Source organism: Buteo buteo, chromosome 10 (assembly GCF_964188355.1).
Source record: "Buteo buteo chromosome 10, bButBut1.hap1.1, whole genome shotgun sequence".
NCBI classification, from domain to species: Eukaryota; Metazoa; Chordata; class Aves; order Accipitriformes; family Accipitridae; genus Buteo; species Buteo buteo.
The window spans coordinates 22,049,819-22,065,474 of record NC_134180.1 but is presented as its reverse complement, the minus strand read 5'-3'; the positions used below and the strand labels follow the sequence as shown (position 1 = coordinate 22,065,474).

The 15,656-nt window shown below is 52.9% G+C and overlaps 1 protein-coding gene across 1 annotated transcript; it reads right to left on the bottom strand.

The window, feature by feature from the left end:
* Nucleotides 1-729: 729 nt before the first annotated feature.
* LOC142036022 (uncharacterized) lies at nt 730-6,651 on the bottom strand. The gene is made up of 3 exons (XM_075038909.1): nt 4,403-6,651; nt 2,063-2,127; nt 730-1,013 (listed from the first exon to the last, which is right to left on the bottom strand). Exons 1-3 carry the CDS (start codon nt 6,347-6,349, stop codon nt 863-865), a joined length of 2,163 nt encoding a protein of 720 aa, XP_074895010.1. The 5' UTR covers nt 6,350-6,651; the 3' UTR covers nt 730-862.
* Nucleotides 6,652-15,656: the final 9,005 nt, after the last annotated feature.

Below are 15,656 nucleotides of genomic sequence, written 5' to 3'. Positions count from 1 at the left end.
TCATGCTGCTCTTCACTGTCCCCGTGCAGCCTATCCACAGGCACAACAGCACTGGGGATCCGTGCTTGCCCAGGAACGGTAGACCTCACGGTGTTCGTTCTCAGCAGAGCCTCTTTCCGAAAAGGCAAACGTCCGGCTCCTTCTCCCACAAGGAAGGTGCCAGCCCTGAAAGCTCCTGCTGCTCTTCACCGTCCCCGTGCAGCCTATCCACAGGCAGAACAGCACCTGGGATCTGTGCTTTCCCACAGGCGGCACATGGCGCGGCGCTCGTTCTCGGCAGAGCCTCTTTCTGAAAAGGCAAATGTCCGGCTCCTTCTCCCACAAGGAAGGTGCCAGCCCTGAAAGCTCTTGCTGGTCTTCACCGTCATCGTGTAGCCTATCTACAGGCACAACAGCACTGGTGATCTGTGCTTTCCCAAGGGCAGCACATCTCACGGCGCTTGTACTCGGCAGACTCTCCTTCCGAAAAGGCAAACGTCCGGCTCCTTGTCCCACAAGGAAGGTGCCAGCCCTGAAAGCTCATGCTGCTCTTCACTGTCCCCGTGCAGCCTATCCACAGGCACAACACCACTGGGGATCCGTGCTTGCCCACGGACGGTAGACCTCACTGTTATCGTTGTCAGCAGAGACTCTTTCCGAAAAGGCAAATGTCGCGGTAGAGGCGGACACGACAAGTAATAGATCATGCAAAATGGCTACTTTATTGTTCTAACATACCTTTTTATACCCTTCTTTTGAGTATGTGTTAGTATATGATTGGTTTGGTTAGTAACTAACAACTCATGATTGGTGAGTTCGTTAGGACGGTTCTTCTTATCACTATCTTGTTTTTGTACTGGTCTTCTCGGATCTTTCCAGACTCTCAAGGATACACTACAAGCTGCTCAAGGTCGCACTGTTCTCGAACTGTGAGGAATTCCGTAGGCTCGTTGCATCCCCCGACAATTCCCCCTTTTTGTATTTGTGCTAAAGATATTGTCCCGGCTGCCCTCTGCAGGGCCCTTTGCAGAAGGCTGAAAAGACAGGGTAACATCAGGAGCATAGTTATCACAACCAAGATCACTACCCCCACAGTCTTGAGCAGAGATATCAACCATCCAGACAATCCCCAACCCTCGAACATCTCCGTCAGCCAATCTAATTCATCGCTTTCTGTCAGCTTCCTGACTCCCTTCTTTAATTGTTGAATACTACTGAAAATGGATTCTGAGTGATCGGATAAATTCATACAACACATCCCTTCAAACTCATCACAACCATGTCCTTGTGCTAAAAGCAAGAAATCAATTGCAGCTCTATTTTGTAGCGTAGCATGTCTGACACTATCAAAGTCTAGCAGTAAATCAGATAATACTACACCAGTCTGTATTCAGGGACCCCAGAATTTGTGATTCCTGGGGTGGCAATGAGGGTGAATGCCCGATTCGTGGAAACCAGGCATTCCCATCCATTGAGTCCATGACCTGCTGCACAGGGGTCTCCATCAATAAGTTCTTAAACTCTGTTGATGTCAGTGTAACCCCCTATTAAACCTGCAAAAAAAGGATTGCTTGGTGTTACTGTACTAAGGTATAAGCAATCTTGTCCGGTCACATCAGCCAGGGTCATCCAGATGTTTTCTTTGGTTTGCGGCAGTATCCATGACTACGTCCATCTGAGGACTGTGAGGTATATGAACCATCTGTACATTCTTGTGCTGTCTTGCTCCGCGAACTCAGCCCAGCAATCGGTAGGTGCCAGCTTTGCGTGGGCGTCCCCACGGAGGCAACGATGGCCTTGCTGTACACCAGCCCGATGCTCTTCGGAAAATCCCGGTATTTATACATTTGCAGAGGAACGGATTTCAACACACGTGGCCAGCGGGTGCCAAAATCCGCCTCAGTTGCAACCTATGACGCATGCGCTCGCTGGCCAGGCGCGCTGCACGAGTCATAGCCATCCTGTCTATTGGTTCATGGGCTTTGTGGTGCGGTTGCAATACACAGAGAGTCTTGACCTGTTATATTGGCCAAGGTGACCTACACTTAGTTTTTTGGTTGAGGTGGTATTTCTATTGCCGCACCTTCTGGGATGTTCCAGATGATGACAGTCACACAAATCGAGCGGGAGTCCATTGTGGGCCTGTATCTGTGGAAACACAAGCATAACCTCGCCCCCAGGTTAATAGCTCACATGGTCAATTCCACTGACCAGTAACTAAATCTTTAACATGTACTTTGATACCCTTTTGTAAATTCTGTGTTGAAAAGAGAGAAGTGTTGAGAAAGAGGAGGTAGGGAAGAATTGTCCCCATAACGGAGAAAGTTAAGAACATAAACTGCTTTATCTAAGCATGCCTATGGTAGTTCCCCAACCATTCCCCCTTTTTGTTTTTTTGTTTTTTTTTTTATTCTGGCATTACCTTCCGTATAAAAACCTGGTGAAGTGGTATGACTCCGGATATGCATGATAAAATAAGGTTCTGTTCGTAGTTGAATACTTTTCCAGAGTTCTAAAAGCACATCAAATAATAATTGATTGTCTGACATGGTCAAAGCCACTTTGTCTAGTCGAGAAACTAAATTAGCTACATATGCTGAGTCAGTTACAATATTTACAGGAGTAGAAAAAATAGAAAAAGCAACAGCCATTGCACGCAGCTCTACCACTTGTGGAGAACCATTTTGATGCACTACTTTGCTGTTCCAGGTTGTTGTTTTCATACCATACTACTGCTGCTTTACCCGTTATTCCAGAACCGTCTGTGAAGACAGTAGGGCCTTTCACAGGTTCCAACTGGCTTAAGTTTTTCTGACCAAATGGTATTTCTTGAGCAAATTTCAGGAGCGGGCACGACGGTAGATGATACGAAATCTGTCCTTGAAAACCCGCCATAGCTGCTTGCAGCTCATAATTGTTTGCCAGACACCATTCAAAGTACCAATTTTGAACAGGTAAAACAATCGTAGCTGGATCACGTCCTATTAGTTCTACACAGCGTTTTCTGGCTTTTATGATTACATCAGCAATAAGTTCAAACAAGCCAGCAGCAGTATTTCATGGCTGGAATGACAAAAACATCCATTCTAAATTACGTAATGGGTCATCCCACTCAGAATTCCACTGCACCAAAGCACCAAATGGCACAGTTTTGGCAATTAGCACAAAGAATTGTACCAATCGAGACAGATCAATTCGAGAAACAAATTTCTAGTATATACATTGTTCCACCATGTGAATTACATTTAACGCTTCCGTATTCAATATTCTGGGTTCTGTTGGATCATTGGAATGTTTTAATAAGTCCAATAGAGGTTGTAACTGCGAATTGGTCAGTCCAAGATAGGGCCTGATCCAGTCCAAGGATCCCATTAATTTCTGTACATCATTGAGTGTCTTAACCGCAAGATTAAGTTTCACAGGTTGGGGCACAACCTGCATGTTTGTAATTGCCATTCCCAAATATTTCCAGGGTGCTATTTCTTGCACTTTTCCAGGGGCAATAACCAACCCATATTGTCGTAGCGAATTTGTGGCCAAATTTTTCATGTCATTCAACTGCTCCTTGTTGTCTGATGCTAACAGAATGTCATCCATATAGTAATAACAATAACTAGTGGGGAATTTTTCCCTTACAGGTGACAGAGCTTGTGCAACAAACCATTGACAAATGGTTGGTGAATTTTTCATGCCCTGCGGCAGAACTCTCCATTGATATCTTTTTGCTTGTTCCACATGATTGATAGAAGGCACAGAAAATGCAAATTTTTTTTCATCTTGAGAAGCTAATGGAATTGTAAAAAAACAATCCTTAAGGTTCATGACAATGATTTCCCAATCTTGAGGGATCATGGCAGGTGAAGGCATGCCTGGTTGCAGAGCCCCCATCATGGCCATGACAGCATTGACTTACCGCAGGTCATGCAAAAATCACCATTTACCTGATTTCTGTTTTATCACAAACACTGGAGTATTCCATGGGCTGTGAGATGGTTCAATGTGTCTGGCAGCTAGTTGTTCTGCTACCAATTCTTGCAGGGCCTTTAATTCTTCAATTGGTAGGGGCCACTGATCCACCCACACAGGGTTATTTGTTAACCAGGTTAAAACAAGCATGGGTTGTCTAACACCCTGCAGCACAGTGGCCCCCGTTAAAAATCCGTGGTAATTCTCACCCCCCACTGCGACAAGCAATCCCTCCCCCATAAATTGAGGGGAGCTGCCGTCACATGTGGTTTAATAACTGCTTGTTGCCCCCAGGATTGGTAATCAGAACTGGTATGTCCACAGTCTTTGCTCACGCAGAGCCTCCCAGCCCCACTACTCCCATACCAGCCTCCTCTGTGGGCCAGGTGGATGGCCACAGATAGTCAGCTATAATAGTCACATCAGCTCCGGTGTCCAGGAGCCCTGCAAGCCTTACTGTAGTCGGCGATCTTCCGTGATTCGACAGCGTGCACGTCATACATGGTCGGGATGACGAGACAGTCTGAGACCAGCAGAACTGAGGGGGTCCCGTAGAGCCGAAGCCTCCATCGCATCGCAGTTGCTGTCCTGCTCTTGAAATAGAACTCGAAAAAGGAACAAATTGAGCAATACGAGTACCTTTAGGGATTGTCACTGGTGGGTAGGGGGTCGAAACCATCGCACAAATGTGACCTGGTGATGTTTTGTGTGGAGAAGTTACATTGATATGCCCTTCACTGCCACACCCACAGCACTTTCCAGAATTTCTCATAGCATTGGCTATGGTGGTCACCGTGTGTTCCAGTGTCCCAGCTTTAGAACATGCAGCTACCATGTCAGGGACAGAAGGATCTCCTGGTAAAGCCTGTATGATCTTTTGACAGTCCTCATCAGCATTATCTCTTGCCAACTGTTTGCATAGAATCTGCCTTAAGACCTCATCTTCTACCTGTTTTTCCAGGGCGGCAGATATTTTTTCTACAAATTGTAAAAAGGGTTCTGTGGGGCCTTGGCAGATAGTGGCATATTTGTGCTTCGGAGCTGCCATGTCCATGGTTCGCTTCATTGCCATAAGGCCTATATTTTGTGCTTGTTCGAGAGCCATCGGAGGCCATGTAGCCTGCAGCTGAGGGCTACTATACTGCCCTTCACCAAGCAAAGCATCCTCTCCAAGGCCTAATCTCAGGTCACCCTGTAGCAGTCGTAAATTTTGCTGTGCTGCTGTGCGTGCCATCTGCCTCCAAGTAGATTGAAATACGTGCAATTGTATGGGCTGAAACAGCACGAGTGCTAGATGCATAACGTCATAAGGACACAGCAGATCTGTGCTGATTATACGAATAAGTTGCATCACCTCAGGAGAACTGATTCCGTATTTTTGTACTCTATTCTGCAAATCCTGCACTACTCTCCAGCCGATTGGATTGTGCTCATCGTGCCGGTTTGTGCCTGGAGCAGCTCTGAAAACAGGAAATGTAACAGGAGCCTCTGCTGCTTTACCTAGAGGCTTGAGAAACGCCGGTGTTAGAGAGCACGGGCTGAGGCATTCTACTAGATCCCAGTTGCCAGAGTCGGCAGCATATTTTCTAACTCCCTCCCAGAACTGATCAGGGGATCTCAGGACCACAGTTATTGTGGATGGAGGGAGAGCCCCCAGCAGGGGTTCCTTCGGTATGGTTTTATCTGTGAGCTGCAGAGATCGCATAGTGTCAGTTAGAGATTTTTCTGCCTCAGTTTCATTTCGGCTCTCACTTTCCGTTCGGCCCTCACATTCAGTTTGACTCTCACCGTCCTTTCGGCCCTCAATTTCAGTACGGCCCACACTGTCCGGCTCGGTGTTAATCGCCACATCATTCTCCTCGGCGGGGGCTGATGGAGTCACCCCTTCTGCCGCCACACCAGTAGGTGAGGAGGGCCCCTCATCGCCCGGTAAAGTAATTAATGGCATAGGAGGAGGAGGAGGTGAATAAGGGTATGATCTGATTTTGCCCATGAGGGGTTTTCTGCCCGCAACTGCTGAGATTGCAGCAGTGGCTGCAGCTGTTACTTGAGCAGAAACTTTTTCATTGCTAACATTGTCAGAGTCCTCAGCTTTCTTTTGCTGATCTTTCGCATCACATTCTGCTGTCCATTCCTTCAGGGTCTCGCGTAATAGACACCATACGATCGCCAACATACACAGCTCTTTCTGTCCTTTAGAGATTTCAGCAAATATTTTCCATCCCACTGCTTGCCACACACCCACACTGAATGCAGTAACTGTTGTGGCTTGAAAGCCTTGCATCTTACACCATATTAAAATCCTTTTCAAGCTTTGTTCTGGGGTTTTAACCCCTTTTCTTTTTAATACGGCTTTCCAGGTAGACAAAATCGTCTCCTTTTCTTGTGTTAATTGCTGCCCCATTCTAACAGTTTTGTCCCCGGTGGCTCACCTTATTAGGTGTCTAGGCTCAGGTCCGGACCAGGCAGATTCCACTGCTCTCAGCTTCACCGGGCTCCGTCTCCGCAGCTTGTCTCGCTGCCCGTATACTCTTTCGCAGCGCTCGTCGCCGCCGGTATACTTCTTGCTAGTGCTGGATTTATTGCCTTTAAATGATCTGTTCGCTCAGACGCATCGGGGTCACCATTTGTCGCAGTAGAGACGGACACGACAAGTAATAGATCATGCAAAATGGCTACTTTATTGTTCTAACACACCTTTTTATACCCTTCTTTTGAGTATGTGATAGTATATGATTGATTTGGTTAGTAACTAACAACTCATGATTGGTGAGTTCGTTAGGACGGTTCTTCTTATCACTATCTTGTTTTTGTACTGGTCTTCTCGGATCTTTCCAGACTCTCAAGGATACACTACAAGCTGCTCAAGGTCGCACTGTTCTCGAACTGTCAGGAATTCCGAAGGCTCGTTGCATCCCCCGACAGGCAAACGTCCGGCTCCTTCTCCCACAAGGAAGGTGCCAGCCCTGAAAGCTCATGCTGCTCTTCACCGTCCCCGTGCAGCCTATCCACAGGCACAACACCACTGGGGATCTCTGCTTTCCCACAGGCGGCACATGACACGGCGCTCGTTCTCGGCAGAGCCTCTTACCGAAAAGGCAAACGTCCGGCTCCTTCTCCCACAAGGAAGGTGCCAGCCCTGAAAGCTCATGCTGGTCTTCACCGTCATCGTGCAGCCTATCCACAGGCACAACAGCGCTGGGGATCCATGCTTGCCCAGGAACGGTAGACCTCACGGTGTTCGTTCTCAGCAGAGCCTCTTTCCGAAAAGGCCAACGTACGACTCCTTCTCCCACAAGGAAGGTGCCAGCCCTGAAAGCTCATGCTGGTCTTCATTGCACCTGTGCAGCCTATCCACAGGCACAACAGCATTGTGGATCTATACTTGCCCAGGAACGGTACACCTCATGGTGTTCGTTCTCAGCAGACCCTCTTTCCGAAAAGGCAAACGTCCGGCTCCTTCTCCCACAAGGAAGGTGCCAGCCCTGAAAGCTCTTGCTGGTCTTCACCGTCATCGTGCAGCCTATCCACAGGCAGAACAGCACTGGGGATCTGTGCTTTCCCAAGGGCGGCACATCTCACGGTGCTTGTAGTCGGCAGACTCTCCTTCCGAATAGGCAAACGTCCGGCTCCTTCTCCCACAAGGAAGGTGCCAGCCCTGAAAGCTCATGCTGCTCTTCACTGTCCCCGTGCAGCCTATCCACAGGCACAACACCACTGGGGATCCGTGCTTGCCCAGGGACGGTAGACCTCACAGTGTTCGTTCTCAGCAGAGCCTCTTTCCGAAAGGGCAAACGTCCGGCTCCTTCTCCCACAAGGAAGATGCCAGCCCTGAAAGCTCATGCTGCTCTTCACTGTCCCTGTGCAGCCTATCCACAGGCACAACAGCACTGGGGATCTGTGCTTTCCCACAGGCGGCACATCTCACGGCGCTTGTTCTCGGCAGAGCCTCTTTCCGAAAAGGCAAACGTCCGGCTCCTTCTCCCACAAGGAAGGTGCCAGCCCTGAAAGCTCATGATGCTCTTCACTGTCCCCGTGCAGCCTATCCACAGGCAGAACAGCACTGGGGATCTGTGCTTTCCCACAGGCGGCACATGGCAGGGCGCTCGTTCTCGGCAGAGCCTCTTACCGAAAAGGCAAACGTCCAGGTCCTTCTCCCACAAGGAAGGTGCCAGCCCTGAAAGCTCATGCTGCTCTTCACTGTCCCCGTGCAGCCTATCCACAGGCACAACAGCGCTGGGTATCTGTGCTTTCCCACAGGCGGCACATGGCACGGCGCTTGTACTCGGCAGGCTCTCCTTCCGAAAAGGCAAACGTCCGGCTCCTTGTCCCACAAGGAAGGTGCCAGCCCTCAAAGCTCATGCTGGTCTTCACCGTCATCGTGCAGCCTATGCAGAGGCACAACAGCACTGGGGATCTGTGCTTTCCCACAGGCGGCACATGGCACGGCGCTCGTTCTCGGCAGAGCCTCTTTCCGAAAAGGCAAACGTCCGACTCCTTCTCCCACAAGGAAGCTGCCAGCCCTGAAAGCTCATGCTGCTCTTCACTGTCCCCGTGCAGCCTATCCACAGGCACAACAGCGCTGGGTATCTGTGCTTTCCCACAGGCGGCACATCTCACGGCTCTTGTACTCGGCTGGCTCTCCTTCCAAAAAGGCAAACGTCCGGCTCCTTCTCCCACAAGGAAGGTGCCAGCCCTGAAAGCTCCTGCTGCTCTTCACTGTCCCTGTGCAGCCTATCCACAGGCACAACAGCACTGGGGATCTCTGCTTTGCCACAGGCGGCACATGGCACGGCGCTTGTACTCGGCAGACTCTCCTTCCGAAAAGGCAAACGTCCGGCTCCTTCTCCCACAAGGAAGGTGCCAGCCCTGAAAGCTCATGCTGCTCTTCACTGTCCCCGTGCAGCCTATCCACAGGCACAACACCACTGGGGATCCGTGCTTGCCCAGGGACGTTAGACCTCACGGTTATTGTTCTCAGCAGAGCCTCTTTCCGAAAAGGCAAACGTCCGGCTCCTTCTCCCAAAAGGAAGGTGCCAGCCCTGAAAGCTCATGCTGCTCTTCACCGTCCCCGTGCAGCCTATCCACAGGCACAACACCACTGGGGATCTGTGCTTTCCCACAGGTGGCACATGTCACGGGGCTCGTTCTCGGCAGAGCCTCTTTCCGAAAAGGCAAACGTCCGGGTCCTTCTCCCACAAGGAAGGTTCCAGCCCTGAAAGCTCATGCTGCTCTTCACTGTCCCCGTGCAGCCTATCCACAGGCACAACAGCACTGGGGATCCGTGCTTGCCCAGGAACGGTAGACCTCACGGTGTTCGTTCTCAGCAGAGCCTCTTTCCGAAAAGGCAAACGTCCGGCTCCTTGTCCCACAAGGAAGGTGCCAGCCCTGAAAGCTCATGCTGCTCTTCACCGTCCCCGTACAGCCTATCCACAGGCAGAACAGCACTGGGGATCTGTGCTTTCCCACAGGCGGCACATCTCACGGCGCTCGTTCTCGGCAGAGCCTCTTTCCGAAAAGGCAAACGTCCGGCTCCTTCTCCCACAAGGAAGCTGCCAGCCCTGAAAGCTCATGCTGCTCTTCACTGTCCCCGTGCAGCCTATCCACAGGCACAACAGCGCTGGGTATCTGTGCTTTCCCACAGGCGGCACATCTCACGGCTCTTGTACTCGGCAGGCTCTCCTTCCAAAAAGGCAAACGTCCGGCTCCTTCTCCCACAAGGAAGCTGCAAGCCCTGAAAGCTCATGCTGCTCTTCACCGTCCCCGTGCAGCCTATCCACAGGCAGAACAGCACTGGGGATCTGTGCTTTCCCACAGGCGGCACATGGCGCGGCGCTCGTTCTCGGCAGAGCCTCTTTCTGAAAAGGCAAATGTCCGGCTCCTTCTCCCACAAGGAAGGTGCCAGCCCTGAAAGCTCTTGCTGGTCTTCACCGTCATCGTGTAGCCTATCCACAGGCACAACAGCACTGGTGATCTGTGCTTTCCCAAGGGCAGCACATCTCACGGCGCTTGTACTCGGCAGACACTCCTTCCGAAAAGGCAAACGTCCGGCTCCTTGTCCCACAATGAAGGTGCCAGCCCTGAAAGCTCATGCTGCTCTTCATTGCACCTGTGCAGCCTATCCAGAGGCACAACAGCATTGTCGATCTATACTTGCCCAGGAACGGTACACCTCACGGTGTTCGTTCTCAGCAGACCCTCTTTCCGAAAAGGCAAACGTCCGGCTCCTTCTCCCACAAGGAAGGTGCCAGCCCTGAAAGCTCATGCTGCTCTTCACCGTCCCCGTACAGCCTATCCACAGGCAGAACAGCACTGGGGATCTGTGCTTTCCCATAGGCGGCACATGGCGCGGCGCTCGTTTTCGGCAGAGCCTCTTTCTGAAAAGGCAAACGTCCGGCTCCTTCTCCCACAAGGAAGGTGCCAGCCCTGAAAGCTCTTGCTGCTCTTCACCGTCATCGTGTAGCCTATCCACAGGCACAACAGCACTGTTGATCTGTGCTTTCCCAAGGGCAGCACATCTCACGGCGCTTGTACTCGGCAGACTCTCCTTCGAAAAAGGCAAACGTCCGGCTCCTTCTCCCACAAGGAAGGTGCCAGCCCTGAAAGCTCATGGTGCTCTTCACCGTCCCCGTGCAGCCTATCCACAGGCACAACAGCACTGGGGATCTGTGCTTTCCCACAGGCGGCACATGGCACGGCGCTTGTTCTCGGCAGAGCCTCTTTCCGAAAGGGCAAATGTCCGGCTCCTTCTCCCACAAGGAAGGTGCCAGCCCTGAAAGCTCTTGCTGGTCTTCACCGTCATCGTGCAGCCTATCCACAGGCACAACAGTGCTGGGGATCTGTGCTTTCCCACAGACGCCACATCTCACGGTGGTCGTTCTCAGCAGAGCCTCTTTCCGAAAAGGCAAACGTCCGGCTCCTTGTCCCACAAGGAAGGTGCCAGCCCTGAAAGCTCATGCTGGTCTTCATTGCACCTGTGCAGCCTATCCACAGGCACAACAGCATTGTGGATCTATACTTGCCCAGGAACGGTACACCTCACGGTGTTCGTTCTCAGCAGACCCTCTTTCCGAAAAGGCAAACGTCCGGCTCCTTCTCCCACAAGGAAGGTGCCAGCCCTGAAAGCTCATGCTGCTCTTCACTGTCCCTGTGCAGCCTATCCACAGGCACAACAGCACTGGGGATCTCTGCTTTCCCACAGGCGGCACATGGCACGGCGCTCGTTCTCGGCAGAGCCTCTTACCGAAAAGGCAAACGTCCGGCTCCTTCTCCCACAAGGAAGGTGCCAGCCCTGAAAGCTCATGCTGCTCTTCATTGTCCCCGTGCAGCCTATCCACAGGCACAACACCACTGGGGATCCGTGCTTGCCCAGGAACGGTAGACCTCACGGTGATCGTTCTCAGCAGAGCCTCTTTCCGAAAAGGCAAACGTCCGACTCCTTCTCCCACAAGGAAGATGCCAGCCCTGAAAGCTCATGCTGCTCTTCACTGTCCCTGTGCAGCCTATCCACAGGCACAACAGCAATGGGGATCTGTGCTTTCCCAAGGGCGGCACGTCTCACGGCGCTTGTACTCGGCAGACTCTCCTTCCGAAAAGGCAAACGTCCGGCTCCTTCTCCCACAAGGAAGGTGCCAGCCCTGAAAGCTCTTGCTGGTCTTCACTGTCATCGTGTAGCCTATCCACAGGCACAACAGCACTGGTGATCTGTGCTTTCCCAAGGGCAGCACATCTCACGGCGCTTGTACTCGGCAGACTCTCCTTCCGAAAAGGCAAACGTCCGGCTCCTTGTCCCACAAGGAAGGTGCCAGCCCTGAAAGCTCATGCTGCTCTTCACTGTCCCCGTGCAGCCTATCCACAGGCACAACACCACTGGCGATCCGTGCTTGCCCAGGAACGATAGACCTCATGGTGATCGTTCTCAGCAGAGCCTCTTTCCGAAAAGGCAAACGTCCGACTCCTTCTCCCACAAGGAAGGTGCCAGCCCTGAAAGCTCATGCTGGTCTTCACCGTCATCGTGCAGCCTATCCACAGGCACAACAGCACTGGGGATCTCTGCTTTCCCACAGACGGCACATCTGGGTGGTCGTTGTCGGCAGAGCGTCTTTCCGAAAAGGCAAACATCCGGCTCCTTTTCCCACAAGGAAGGTGCCAGCCCTGAAAGCTCATGCTGCTCTTCACCGTCCCCGTGCAGCCTATCCACAGGCAGAACAGCACTGGGGATCTGTGCTTTCCCACAGGCGGCACATGGCACGGCGCTCGTTCTCGGCAGAGCCTCTTTCCGAAAAGGCAAACGTCCGGCTCCTTGTCCCACAAGGAAGGTGCCAGCCCTGAAAGCTCATGCTGCTCTTCATTGCACCTGTGCAGCCTATCCACAGGCACAACAGCATTGTCGATCTATACTTGCCCAGGAACAGTAGACCTCACGGTGTTCGTTCTCAGCAGACCCTCTTTCCGAAAAGGCAAATGTCCGGACCATTTTCCCACAAGGAAGGTGCCAGCCCTGAAAGCTCATGCTGCTCTTCACTGTCCCTGTGCAGCCTATCCAAAGGCACAACAGCACTGGGGATCTGTGCTTTCCCAAGGGCGGCACATCTCACGGCGTTTGTACTCGGCAGACTCTCCTTCCGAATAGGCAAAGGTCCGGCTCCTTCTCCCACAAGGAAGGTGCCAGCCCTGAAAGCTCATGCTGCTCTTCACTGTCACCGTGCAGCCTATCCACAGGCACAACACCACTGGGGATCCGTGCTTGCCCAGAGACAGTAGACCTCACGGTGATCGTTCTCAGCAGAGCCTCTTTCCGAAAAGGCAAACGTCCGACTCCTTCTCCCACAAGGAAGATGCCATGCCTGAAAGCTCATGCTGCTCTTCACTGTCCCTGTGCAGCCTATCCACAGGCAGAACAGCACTGGGGATCTGTGCTTTCTCACAGGCGGCACGTCTCACGGCGCTTGTACTCGGCAGACTCTCCTTCCGAAAAGGCAAACGTCCGGCTCCTTGTCCCACAAGGAAGGTGCCAGCCCTGAAAGCTCTTGGTGGTCTTCACCGTCATCGTGTAGCCTATTCACAGGCACAACAGCACTGGGGATCCGTGCTTGCCCAGGAACGGTAGACCTCACGGTGTTCGTTCGAAGCAGAGCCTCTTTCCGAAAAGGCAAACGTCCGGCTCCTTCTCCCACAAGGAAGGTGCCAGCCCTGAAAGCTCTTGCTGGTCTTCACCGTCATCATGCAGCCTATCCACAGGCACAACAGCATTGTGGATCTATACTTGCCCAGGAATGGTACACCTCACGGTGTTCGTTCTCAGCAGACCCTCTTTCTGAAAAGGCAAACGTCCGGCTCCTTCTCCCACAAGGAAGGTGCCAGCCCTGAAAGCTCATGCTGCTCTTCACTGTCCCTGTGCAGCCTATCCACAGGCACAACAGCACTGGGGATCTCTGCTTTCCCACAGGCGGCACATGGCACGGCGCTCGTTCTCGGCAGACTCTCCTTCCGAAAAGGCAAATGTCCGGGTCCTTCTCCCACAAGGAAGGTGCCAGCCCTGAAAGCTCATGCTGCTCTTCATTGTCCCCGTGCAGCCTATGCACAGGCACAACACCACTGGGGATCCGTGCTTGCCCAGGGACGGTAGACCTCACGGTGATCGTTCTCAGCAGAGCCTCTTTCCGAAAAGTCAAACGTCCGACTCCTTCTCCCACAAGGAAGATGCCAGCCCTGAAAGCTCATGCTGCTCTTCACTGTCCCTTTGCAGCCTATCCACAGGCACAACAGCAATGGGGATCTGTGCTTTCCCAAGGGCGGCACGTCTCACGGCGCTTGTACTCGGCAGACTCTCCTTCCGAAAAGGCAAACGTCCGGCTCCTTCTCCCACAAGGAAGGTGCCAGCCCTGAAAGCTCTTGCTGGTCTTCACTGTCATCGTGTAGCCTATCCACAGGCACAACAGCACTGGTGATCTGTGCTTTCCCAAGGGCAGCACATCTCACGGCGCTTGTACTCGGCAGACTCTCCTTCCGAAAAGGCAAACGTCCGGCTCCTTGTCCCACAAGGAAGGTGCCAGCCCTGAAAGCTCATGCTGCTCTTCACTGTCCCCGTGCAGCCTATCCACAGGCACAACACCACTGGCGATCCGTGCTTGCCCAGGAAAGGTAGACCTCACGGTTATCGTTCTCAGCAGAGTCTCTTTCCGAAAAGGCAAACGTCCGGCTCCTTCTCCCACAAGGAAGATGCCAGCCCTGAAAGCTCATGCTGCTCTTCACCGTCCCCGTGCAGCCTATCCACAGGCACAACACCACTGGGGATCTCTGCTTTCCCACAGGCGGCACATGGCACGGCGCTCGTTCTCGGCAGAGCCTCTTACCGAAAAGGCAAACGTCCGGGTCCTTCTCCCACAAGGAAGGTGCCAGCCCTGATAGCTCATGCTGCTCTTCACTGTCCCCGTGCAGCCTATCCACAGGCACAACAGCACTGGGGATCCGTGCTTGACCAGGAACGGTAGACCTCACGGTGTTCGTTCTCAGCAGAGCCTCTTTCCGAAAAGGCAAACGTCCGGCTCCTTCTCCCACAAGGAAGGTGCCAGCCCTGAAAGCTCATGCTGCTCTTCACTGTCCCCGTGCAGCCTATCGACAGGCACAACAGCACTGGGGATCTGTGCTTTCCCAAGGGCGGCACATCTCACGGTGATTGTACTCGGCAGACTCTCCTTCTGAAAAGGCAAACGTCCGGCTCCTTCTCCCACAAGGAAGGTGCCAGCCCTGAAAGCTCATGCTGCTCTTCACTGTCCCCGTGCAGCCTATCCACAGGCACAACACCACTGGGGATCCGTGCTTGCCCAGGGATGGTAGACCTCACGGTGATCGTTCTCAGCAGAGCCTCTTTCCGAAAAGTCAAACGTCCGACTCCTTCTCCCACAAGGAAGATGCCAGCCCTGAAAGCTCATGCTGGTCTTCACCGTCCCCGTGCAGCCTATCCACAGGCACAACATCACTGGGGATCTCTGCTTTCCCACAGGCGGCACATGGCACGGCGCTCGTTCTCGGCAGAGCCTCTTACCGAAAAGGCAAACGTCCGGCTCCTTGTCCCACAAGGAAGGTGCCAGCCCTGAAAGCTCATGCTCCTCTTCACCGTCCCCGTGCAGCCTATCCACAGGCACAACAGCACTGGGTATCTGTGCTTTCCCACAGGGGGCACATGGCGCGGCGCTCGTTCTCGGCAGAGCCTCTTTCTGAAAAGGCAAATATCCGGCTCCTTCTCCCACAAGGATGGTGCCAGCCCTGAAAGCTCATGCTGCTCTTCACTGTCCCCGTGCAGCCTATCCACAGGCACAACACCACTGGCGATCCGTGCTTGCCCAGGAAAGGTAGACCTCACGGTTATCGTTCTCAGCAGAGAGTCTTTCCGAAAAGGCAAACGTCCGGCTCCTTCTCCCACAAGGAAGATGCCAGCCCTGAAAGCTCATGCTGCTCTTCACCGTCCCCGTGCAGCCTATCCACAGGCAAAACATCACTGGGGATCTCTGCTTTCCCACAGGCGGCACATGGCACGGCGCTCGTTCTCGGCAGAGCCTCTTACCGAAAAGGCAAACGTCCGGGTCCTTCTCCCACAAGGAAGGTGCCAGCCCTGAAAGCTCATGCTGCTCTTCATTGTCCCCGTGCAGCCTATCCACAGGCACAACAGCACTGGGGATCCGTGCTTGCCCAGGAACGGTAGACCTCAC